The 11,397-nt window shown below is 51.8% G+C and overlaps 1 protein-coding gene across 3 annotated transcripts in view; it reads left to right on the top strand.

Annotated features, from left to right (window-relative positions):
• Positions 1 to 4,590: 4,590 nt before the first annotated feature.
• Positions 4,591 to 11,397, top strand: part of ARHGAP22 (Rho GTPase activating protein 22) — a gene marked incomplete at its 5' end in the record, with an annotated part of 135,444 nt that continues 128,637 nt past the window's right edge. For all 3 annotated transcript variants that reach the window (XM_084904169.1, XM_084904167.1, XM_084904165.1), the window contains one exon: positions 4,591 to 4,819. In XM_084904169.1, the coding sequence (XP_084760295.1) occupies positions 4,768 to 4,819 (52 nt within the window). The remainder of the gene's footprint in view (positions 4,820 to 11,397) is intronic.

The following is an 11,397-nucleotide window of genomic DNA, read 5'->3' as shown; positions in this document are numbered from 1 at the left end:
GGAGCTCACCCTCACTGGTGAGCATAGCGGAGGCCTGGCCTGGCCTGCCAATTCCGATAGGTCCTGGTGCCAATGGGAATGGGGCCTGCAGGCTCTTAGTGCGGCACACTCACCTTGTTCATCAGCAGCTGAGTCCTGGCCCTGCAGCAGGAGGGGTGCTCCCTCACCTGTGCCAGCAACTCTCTCCACCACAGCCTGCTGCCCCCTCCCAGGGCCCTCCGAGGGCTGGTGGAGGTTTCCTCCGTGCTTTGGTGGATGGTGGGCCTGCCTCTGCCACCATCACCTCCAGGAGGCTGAACTGAATGACCCTCCACCCCAGCCCCAGCCCTACCCAGATTCCCAGTCTACCCGTCCACAGCCAGCCATGCCTGCCATGGTCAGGGAGGATGAGAGCCCCAGTGAGGGGAAGACTGACCCGCCCTCAGAGAAGGGGCTCAAGCCTGCAACCGAGGCATGTGCCCTGACCTTGAGTGGAACAGGTGCCCTCCTGGTGCCTGGGACAGCACTCACCCAGCTGAGCCACCCCGGCCAGGCTGGCTGAACCTTTCTCAGCTTCCCCTCCCACAGGGGGGAGTTTGGGGTGATGCTGGGCCTCAAGAAGTGGCTCAGATCCTCCCTCTGCAACCTGAGGGTTCCTCCCCTCTGATGACTTCTCCAGCCCTAACTTCATCCCCATATTGAACACACATAACTAGGCCCCGGGTGCAGAACCCAGCTGCTCGGAGCAGACTCCGTGTAGAAATCCCCAGGAATCCACACACCCTGCCAGCCTCTTGCGGCTGCAGGGGAAGGAAGGCTGCAGGTGAGGGTGGGGCATCTTGGAGCTTAAAGACCTGAGGCAGAGAAAATGCAGAGATGGGGGCTGGTGGGAAGCCATGGTCCACGGGCCATGGGGCTGGTGACCGCCAGGGGGCGCTCTGCACCAAGTCAAACTCCAGGCAGGCATCCCTGGCTCAGCCTCCCTGCCCCAGCCCTTCCTGGCAGAGGTCTGCCTCCAGGGGAAACATTTCTTGAGCTGAGGATGCTTCAGGCTCTTAGCGGCCAAGGACAAGGGCACCCGGCATCCTCCCCAGAGGCACCTAGGAGCCAGGGAGCCTGGTGCTGACTAGTGATGTTCGGCCCAGGCGCTTCCTCGTTGTACTATTAATATTTAGCTCTGTTGACTAATAAGTTTGCTGACCACTGGCCTAGAGGACCTGCAGTGGGCATTGTATTCTTAGAGCCTGTCTCCCCTCCCGGAGTCATCATGTCCTAGCATCTACTCCAGCTCCCCTGTGTTAACGGAAAAAAAAAAACACACAAAAAAAACACACACACACATTGAAACCTGTAAAGAACTTTTGTGAGTTTGAGCCAAACTGTTGACATATGCCTGAAGCAGAACCTCAACGAACTGAGATAACGGAGAATGCAGAATTACATCTATATTTATACATTGCAATCAAAGAAAAGGGACGTAGGTGAGTTACATGAAATTCATTGGTGATAGATTAGGGAGGTGGGACAGAGCAAAGCGGCCGAAACCTCTGGGATAGGGTGAAAAGTGAAATGATGGACATGAGCTTCTTTTACAGAGATGGGTACAGGATACTCTAACGTAATTAACAGTTGACAATTAACTTGATACCAATAACAGTGAGGGAATGTCTCGACGCCAATCGTTGTGCCCTGAGGGGTCCAGGGTAAAAAGGAAGTTACAAGTTACCCAGACATCTCACAGATATGCTATCTTAGAGGCAAAAAGGAAAATGGGCTCAGTAAAGAAGATCTAAGTTGATCTTTGTCAGGGAAAATATTGGCCTAGGACATGACTACCCACTATAACCTGTTTGTAGTTAAATATTTAATTTTCAGACCATCTTTTGTGGTTATTTTAGATCTCTGAGTTTGCAAGACTGCCACGCAGGCCTCCCCTGAGCTTGTCAGGTTGGCATGTAGCTCTTTCTGTCAACAAACCAGCCAGTCAGAGGCTTGTGGCAGCCCACTCCGCCTGCCAGGCTCATCCAGCTGCATTAGCCAATCGGCACCTCTCACTCCCCAGCCTCAGGGTTGGCTCAGGGTGGATTGGGTGCCCAATCAAGGCCATGAGGGGGAGGAGGCTTCCCAGCATGCTGAGGGAGACAGCAGGGAAATGTCCTTTCCCAGTGTAAGCCTGTTAGACGTGGAGGAGGAGCAGGGGCTCCTGAGCTGGGTCCAGCCTTCCTTGCTCATCAGGGAGCCTTGATGGGGTGAAGCAGACACCCGGGAAGCAAACAGGAGAGCCAGAAGGAATGGGTATTGTCAGGCTGCTGAATCCAGCCATCTGTCGAGTCAGAATTGTGTGGACTTTCCCACTAAAGGGACCATAAGCCTCTTATTGTGTTTTAGGCCCATTTTAATTGTCTTTTGGTTTCCAGCAACTAAAAGGTTCTTACCTGGTTATCCCTTTGGAGCAAAGATGAAAATGGAGACCCAGATGGTACAGGAAGGCGCCAGACCACAGTGAGCACCTGCACAGCAGTGTGTGTCCCTGCCGCTCAAGAGCACACTGAGACTCAATGGAGCTGAGCATGCGCACTGCTCCTCGCCCTGTTTTCAATACTCATCCAGGTTCAAGCTCCAAGAAGAGGAACCACCTGGGCTCGGCTCAGCACAGCACATCCCAGCTCCTGCAGGCCTAGCTGACCGCTCCTCCTCTGCCTTGCCTGCTGTCACCCTCCGCCCCTGCCTGCTGCCACCCTCGGCCTGCCTGCTGTCACCCTCGGCCTGCCTGCTGTCAACCTCGGCCTGCCTGCTAGGAGAACACAGAGAAAGGTCATGCGGGTCCAAGAGGTCCCCAAGTCCTGTCCAGCCCAAGGTCGTCAGGCCTGACTCTGGGCACCTCCAATTTCAGGCTCGGGCTCCATCTCTCTTCTCACCTTGTACTTCGCACCGCCCACTGGGCAAGCCAACCACTCTGGGCACCTGGGCTTGACCACATCTCTGGTTTAGGATCGGCTGCTCTTTTCAAGCTGCCAGGCTCCCCCACAGCTTCTGCTCCCAGTTGCCTCTGCATTCCTGGGCACAGAGGACCCCTGGCACAGAGGACTCCGGGCAAAGAGGACCCAGGGCACAGAGGACCCCGGGCACAGAGGACCCAGGGCACAGAGGACCCCGGGCACGGAGGACCCCGGGCACAGAGGACGCCGGGCACAGAGGACTCCGGGCACAGAGGACCCCGGGCACGGAGGACCCCGGGCACGGAGGACCCCGGGCACAGAGGACCCCGGGCACAGAGGACCCCGGGCACAGAGGACCCCGGACACAGAGGACCCTGGGCACAGAGGACTCAGGACACAGAGGACCCTGGACACAGAGGACCCCGGGCACAGAGGACCCCGGGCACAGAGGACCCCGGACACAGAGGACTCCGGACACAGAGGACCCCGGGCACAGAGGACCCCGGACACAGAGGACTCCGGGCACAGAGGACCCCGGGCACAGAGGACCCTGGACACAGAGGACCCCGGGCACAGAGGACCCCGGGCACAGAGGACTCCGGACACAGAGGACTCTGGACACAGAGGACCCCGGGCACAGAGGACCCCGGACACAGAGGACTCCGGGCACAGAGGACCCCGGGCACAGAGGACCCTGGACACAGAGGACTCTGGACACAGAGGACCCCGGGCACAGAGGACCCCGGGCACAGAGGACCCCGGGCACAGAGGACCCTGGGCACAGAGGACCCCGGGCACAGAGGACCCCGGGCACAGAGGACCCCGGCACGAAGGACCCCGGGCACGGAGGACCCCAGGGAAGAGAAGAGCCCAGCTGCAGAGGCTGTCTACCCACTGCCAAGGCCTAAAGCAAGACAGTGCTGCCCCAGGCTGCCTGCCCAGCAGCCTGGGGCCCCGGAGCCTGAGCTTTGCTGGGCAGTCAGGGGTGAGAGGACCCCGTCATGGGAAATGGACTCGCCGCCTGGAGCTTGGCTGTGCTGGTTTTATCTGGGTTCTGGAACCGCAGACACAGTGCGAGTTCAGCACAGCAGAGGCAGGGAGCAGGGAGGCAGGCCGCGGCTGAAGGCCAGCCCGGGGTCCCCCCCACAGCCGCTCCTCGGCCTCTGAGCTCCGTATGTGCACCCCCAGCACATCAGGGAGACCAGCTGCATTTCCCTCACTTGGCAGTCTCCTAACCAGGTTTCTCTGATTTTCCACAACCATCAACGATGACCAATTCCCAGAAATGGAACAGAAGCGGCCTGCGGCAGCTAGGGGGTCAGGGTGCAGCCTGGCCTGGGTGCCGGCGCGCTGGGCCCGGGCCCCACCGGAAGGACTGTGCCCGCAGCACCGCGGGGGGTGGCTCTGGCCGTGCTGCAGGGTGGAGATGGCTGTCTGCGCTGGGTTTGGAGCCCAGAAGCACGGCTCCTTCCCAGTCCAGGCCAGCGGGTGGCAAAGGTCACGTGTCTGACCGTGTGGAAGGCGTTTACCGCACCATCTCCATCCTCCGCTCTCCTAGGATCCATGTCATCACTGTTCCCTTCACCGTTTGAGGAACTGATACCGGAGGCCCCGTGATTTGCCCGAGCCCCTCCCAGGACCCCGGGGGACCCTGGCACTGAGGGGCCGATTCCTCAGCGCGAGGCCTCTTGTTGGAAGGCCGAGGCAAGGCCGTGCAGGCATTCTAGCCCTCTTTCCTGGAAATGCTGCCTCCTGCGCTGCCAGACGGAGCTGCCTGTCTGCGGGGGGGTGGCTGCTGCTTCCTAAAACCGTGCCAGGCCCCTGAGCGCAGCCGGCAGCTCCGCCCACCATGCTGCCCACGGCCTCCGGCAGAAGGAGAACGTCTGCGGCCAGACTCTTGGGTAGGAATTCTGTTCTATTCTGTGCGGAGTGGGGTTACCTTTGGTCTCGGGAGGGATCTCTGACGCCATCCACAGGGGCCCTCTCAGCTTGCGGGCTGGGAGCAGCCAGGGCCCAGGGACTGGCCGGGTGCAGGGCTCACTCCGAACTGAGGAACTGTTCCAGGTCTGCTGGACAGCAGAGCCTGCGGGTGGCCACGGCCGCCGGAGCCCGGGCTCTGAGGACGGCAGACCGAGGTGCGAAGGCGCATCCTTTCCGGGAGGCGGTGCCTCCTAAGGCTGCGCTGGGCCAGGTGGAAACAGTGGGGCCAGGAGCTTATACAGAAATCGAGAGGACTGCTGTCACCCCCGGCAGAGTGCCAGGGGGCCGGGGGGTGGGGGGGTAACTTAAAAGGGGGACGGCCCTCTGGTGGGGGTGCCAGCTGGGAGTCACGCAGGTGCTGCTGGGCCGCACGGCGTTGGCCAGGGTTCTGGGAAATCCCAGATACTGCGGGAAGGGAAGGCAGCGCCCTGAACCCGCTGTGCCTTAAGCCAGGACGGAGCTTTGTCAAATCCCAGGCATTTCAAATACCGGAGACCATCTCATTGATCAAGGGCGGGTCCCAGCATCAGCATGTTCCTTAGCTCCCAGGGGAGCCACCACTCAGCGGGCCAGGAAGCACCAGCTCGAGCCCAGGGAGGCGCAGCCTGCATGGCCTCCGGGGGTCTGCGCCTTGTCTGTGGGGCGAGGAGCCGGGCTCTGTGTTTGTGAGCCGGGTGCTGGGCCAGGCTGGCCCTGTGTGGTGGCCCTGCGGGTGTTTGGTCTCTGGGCTCCCTCCTGCAAAGGGTGGGGAGCAGCTGATCTGGCCTTTAACTCTCTCCGGTCCCAATGCATTGTGGGTCTGTAAGGTCTCTGCGTTCCAGCATCATCGGATTTGAGGGGAAAACTCACTTGCTTTTGTGGAAGGTTCCAGCCACCAGGTGCAGATGCTGATCATTTAAGAAAGACAAATGAGATACTGCATGAATGCCTGACGTTTTAAACATGTACTTGGGGTGATTTTATTACAGTGAAATTCACATAAAAGTAACCATTTTTAAGTGACGCGTTAACTGCATGGAATTGGTGCTGGCACAGTGTCTGTGGCCACCACCTCTCCAGCTCCAGGTGTTCTCATCGCCCCAAGAAACACCCCCTCACTACGCTGTGGCCCCTGCGGGTCTCTCTCTCTGCACTTACCTGTGCTGTGTGGTTCACGTGAACAGACTCACTCAGCATGAGTCCTTCAGTGATTGCTTCCTTGCCTTAGAGCAGTGTTTCCCAAAGTGCGGTACGTGTACCCACAGGGGTACGGGAAGAGTTTGGTGGGGGTACGCGTTGCACTGGAGTTTGGTGGGGATATGCACGGCACCGTGCTTAGCTGCGCCTAATTCTACGTTCTCATGAGTACGAGGGATATTCAGCGTTACGAAAATTATAGAAGGGGTACACATTTGTCAAAAGTTTGGGAAACACTGCCTTAGAGAACAGCTTTCAGGTTCGTCCACACCGTGACATGCATCGCAGACAGCGGGCAGCTTTGTCAAAAAGGCCCACAGCGCCACTGGGAAGAGAGGGGTCAGTCACACAGGGAAGTGGCTTCCTCCCATCCTTCTGTCTCTTCTCCCTCCCTCTCTCTCCCTCTCTCTCCTTCTGTCTGCCTCCCTTTCCCTCCCTCCCCCTCCTCTGTTTTCCCTCTCCATAGATCCTGGAGGAGACTGTTGAGGAACCTGAGCCTGTTTTTAACTGAATGTTCGGGGAGTTTGGGAAAACAGAATATTCTTCGGGGTTCCACTGTGCTGCCATACTTCCCTTTACCTCGCCCGCAATATTGTCTCACCAGGAGCCACCTGCAGCGAAGCCAGAGGCCAGCCAGGTCTGGTCTCCTTCGGGGCCTGTGCTGAGACTTGCGCCTGCTGTGGGCACCTGTGGCTCTAGCACGTTAGCATGTTCCTGTGACACCCCTGTCTGTCCCAGCCGGCTGCGCCCTCCCAGCAGCCTCCCAGACCTCTGCTTGCCGCCGGCCTGCCTCTCCCAGGGATGGGGGCGGGGGGTATCCTGCAGCTGACCCTCCTGGGCACCCCCACCATGAGCAGCCACTGCCCGCCTGAGCCTCAGCGGCAGGAAAGATGGTGGCCTCTGCCACACCTGCCGGAATCCGAAGTGAAGAAAGCCGCTCTGAACCCAGCTATTCCTACGGGTCCCCAACTTCCTGGCCCACAAGCCGACCGTCAGGACCAAGGGGCACCTTGGAAAGGGCATCCTCCTCCATCGCACCCCTCCCTCCTGCCTGCCCAACTCAGTGGCTTTGTTCACGTGGCCTCTCCAGGCAGGGAGGCAAGAGTATGTCCTAGGACCATGGTCAGCAAACTCGTTAGTCCACAGAGCCAAATAGCAACAGTACAACCACTGAAATTTCTTTTGAGAGCCACATTTTTTAAACTTGAACTTCTTCTAACACCACTTCTTCAAAATAGACTTGCCCAGGCCATGGCATTTTGTGGAAGAGCCACACTCAAGGGGCCAAAGAGCTGCATGTGGCTCAAGAGCCGCAGTTTGTTGACCACAGTCCTGGGAGAATGGCAGCCTGGGCGGGAGAGACTGAAGGTAGAAAGGGCTGAGGTGGAAAGGTAGGGGGTACCAAGTTGAGAAACTTGGGCTTTCTCACGAGCAATGGGAGCTGTGGGGAGGAGTAAGCACCGGGCTGAGGAGGCCAGGTGCTTGTAGAGGAATGACTGGCAGCTGGGTGTGAAGTCAACGCTCAGCTCTTCATTGTTTTGCTGATCCTACCCTTGCACTTCCGTGTCTTCCCAATATTGCAGCTGGACCAACGCTCCTAACGCCTAAACCTGATGAGACCTGTCACTAGCACAGCACATCCCCGTGGACGCCCAGCCAGCCAGCCCACCCTGACCCATCACATCCTCCGTGTGCGCCCACACTGGCTCAGCACCGCCGTGCTGCCTCGGTGTTCCTCAGGCGTGCCAGTCTTCCGTGTGCTCTGCCCTCTCTCCAGCGCACCTTCCCCCAGAGATCCGCGTGGCTCACACTCTCCTCCTTCAGACTTCTCCCGGAATAGCACCTTCTTTGAGGCTTTCGCTAACTGCCTGTCTGTATCACACTGTAACCGGGGCGCGGGTAACCTGCCCACCCATGACTCAAAGACCCAGGCTAAAGGGACAGCCATCATCCCGGGTGGTGCTTGTAGCCAGGCCACATGGCAAAGGGAGAGATTGAGCTCCTGAAGGTTCTCACGCTGGCAATGGAATCCTTGTCTGTAAGTCATACTCCACTCAAAACTCATTGCCCCAACTGCGCACCAGTTCAAAAAGTCCAGCCTTGCATGCTTTGAAGGAGAAGATTGAAAGTATTTGGCAAACCACACTAATAACTGCACTAATTTTTTACTGTCTTACTTTTCTTCAAAGTAGTCTTTATTATCTCACATAGTTAGATAATTCTTTAGCTTTATTGAGAATTCACCTGTTCTAAGTGTATAATCAATGATTCTTAGTAAATTCATAGAATTATACAACAATCGCCATAACCCCGTTCTGGGATAGTTCCATCGCCCAGAAGAGTTCCTCTGTGCTCACTGCAGTTACTTCACACTCCCACGTCTTGCCCGAGGAAAACCTCTATTTATTTGCTTCCTGAATCTGTACATTTGCTTTTTCTGGATACTTTGTGTAAGTGAAATCATCTGCTAGGAAGTCTTTTGCATCAGGCTCTCTTCATTTGGCAAACGGTTTCTGAGGTTTATTCATGTTCTCGTGTATCAGCAGTCTGTTCTGTTTTAGTTGAATAAGACCCATCATATGGATGTGCCTTTTGTTTATTCACTTACCAGTGGATTTATGGTTGTATGGTCCAGCAGATGGTCTATCCTGAAGAATGGTCCATGTGTACATGAAAATAACGTACACTCTACAGTCATGGTGAGGAGTGTCCTACACCTATCAATTAGGGAGAATTGGTCAATGCTCATATCCAAGCCTTCTGTATCATCACTGATGTTCTCCTTAGCTGCTCTACAATTATTGAGGTTGGAATATTGGCATCTCCAACTCTTCAGATATTTTGAAGCTGTCTTGTAAAGTCTGTATATATTTATAATTGTTATAGCTTCCCTATGTATTCACACTTTTTCCATTATGAAATAATTCTCTGTTTCTTTTCCTAATGTCTATTTTATATTTACATAGTTACAGATGTCTTAAAGTTAATGTTACATGACATATCTTCTTTCAAGCTTTTCCTATCAATGGTTTTGTGTCATTCAATCTATAGTCTCTTAGACAACACATAATTGAATCATGAAGATAGTTTTGCCTTTTGATTAGAGTATTTAGACCATCCACATTTAATGTGATTATTAATTTGAATTTACCTTTACCATTTTGTAATTTGTTTTCTATATGTCACTTTTATTTTTGCTCCTATGTTCCTTTTTTACTAATTTCTTTGTACTAGATACTTTCCAGTATACCATTTAATTTTCATTGATTTTTTTTTACTCGATTTTTGTTATTTAATTAGTGTTTCCTCTAGAGCAGGGTGGGGAACCTTTCTCTGCCAAGGGACATTTGGATATCTATAACAGCATTTGCTGACCATACACAATTATCAACTTAAAAATCAGCCTGCTATATTTGGTCCCACGTTTAATTAACTTTCCCCTAATGCTTTAGCGGGCCCAAACCCAATGATTTCCCAGGCCTTCAATGGCTCTCCAGATGGACATTCCCACCCCTGCTCTAGGAATTACAATATGCACTTTTATTTTAATCTATTTCAGATGAGTACTTAATTCCAGTAAAAATAGAAACTTTCTCCAAAGTAATTTATTTCCTTCCTCCTCCATGTGTTAATGTAAAATCTATACATAGATTTTAATGAGACGGAAAACTCCTATCACCTAGTGACATTGTAGCCATCATAGTATCATGTTGCACTGCATTACTTACATGTTTGGGATGATACTGGTGTGCAGGGTTCATAGTCTGCAGTAGTGTATAGTAGTGTCCTAGGCCTCCACATGCACTCACTGCTCACTAAGTGACTCGGAGTACTTTCCAGTCCTGTAAGCCCAGTCAAGATACGTGTCCTCTCACAGGTATACCTTTTAAATCTTGTGTACTATATTTTTACTATACTTTTCCTATGTCTACATACGTAAGAAATTTCCAGCCTAGGTTTGCAGTCCAGAAACAGCAGGCTATGCCATAGAGCACAGGTGCGCAATAGGCTGGACCATCTAGGTTTGTGTGAGTGCACATTAGGATGTTTGCAAATGACAAACAGCAGAAGGACACTTCTCTCAGAATGTATCCCGTAACCAAGTGATGCATGGCTTATTTACAGATAAATATTAACCACATATTTATCATTTCCTGTGGACTTCATTTTTTACTGCTGGTCTTTATTTCCTTTTACCCTGGAGAACTTCCTTTAGTGTTTCTTATAGGGCAGATCTGCCTGTCAGGAATTCTCTCCATCTTTATTTATCTGGAGATGTCTTTATTTCACCTTAGTTTTTGAAAGATAGCTATTTGGAGATAGAATTCTTGGGTAACAGTTTGTTGCTGTTTTTCAACCCTTGAAATATGTCCTTCCACTTTAGCTTCCATTGTTTCAGATGAGAAGTCTGCTGTTGATTATATTGATGGTCTTCTCTATGTGACGAGTTATTTTTCTCTTGTTGCTTTCAAGATTTGCTCTTTCTCTTAAATAGTTTTACTCTATTGTGTGGAAGTATAGATCTCTTTTTATTTATCCTTTTGGAATTTTTTTGAGCTTGCTATATGTGGAAAATAATATTTTTCCATTAAATTTGGGCAAGTTTCAGCCACTAATTTTTCAACTAATTTTCTGTCTCTTTTTCTATTTGTCTCCTTATGGACTTGCTATATTACATGCATACCGGCATGCTTAATGTTGCTTTATAGATCTCTCAGAGGCTGTTCTTTTTTCTTTAATTGTATTGCTCTGAGTTTCTCTAGGTTCTTCAGATTGAATCATTTCTATAGCTCTCACTTCAAATTCACTTATTCTTTCTTCTGCCATATCAAATTTTTTGTTGAGCCCCTGTTATAAATTTTTCATTTCAGTTATTGGACTTTAAATTTAATAATTTCCATTTTAAAACATATTTTATATCTCTTTGAGATTTTCTATTTGTTGATTAATTGTTGTCATACATTATTTAAATTCTTTAAAATTTTTTCCTTTAGTTATTTAAACACATTTACATAGTTGTTGTTGTTGTTTTAGTATTAGTCTGCTAAAGACAAAATCTGGGAATACTCAGAGAGTTTCTATTGACTTTTATCCTGAGTATAGTTCACCTTTGCCTATTACTTTATATATCTTATTACTTTTTTTTGGTAAAAACTGGACATTTAAGATAATATAGAATTCTGGATTCTTTTTTCCCACTAAATACTTTAATGTTGTTGTTAAATTGTTTATTTGGTAACTTGCTTAGGATAAGTCTGTTACCCCCATGGTATACAGTCACTAATATTACTGCTTATATTTGTTTTTTATTCTTCCTTTTATT

This window comes from Pipistrellus hanaki, assembly GCF_964339955.1.
Source record: "Pipistrellus hanaki genome assembly, chromosome: 14".
Taxonomy (NCBI): domain Eukaryota; kingdom Metazoa; phylum Chordata; class Mammalia; order Chiroptera; family Vespertilionidae; genus Pipistrellus; species Pipistrellus hanaki.
Note: the sequence above shows the minus strand (reverse complement) of the source record. Positions and strands in the feature narration are given on the sequence as shown.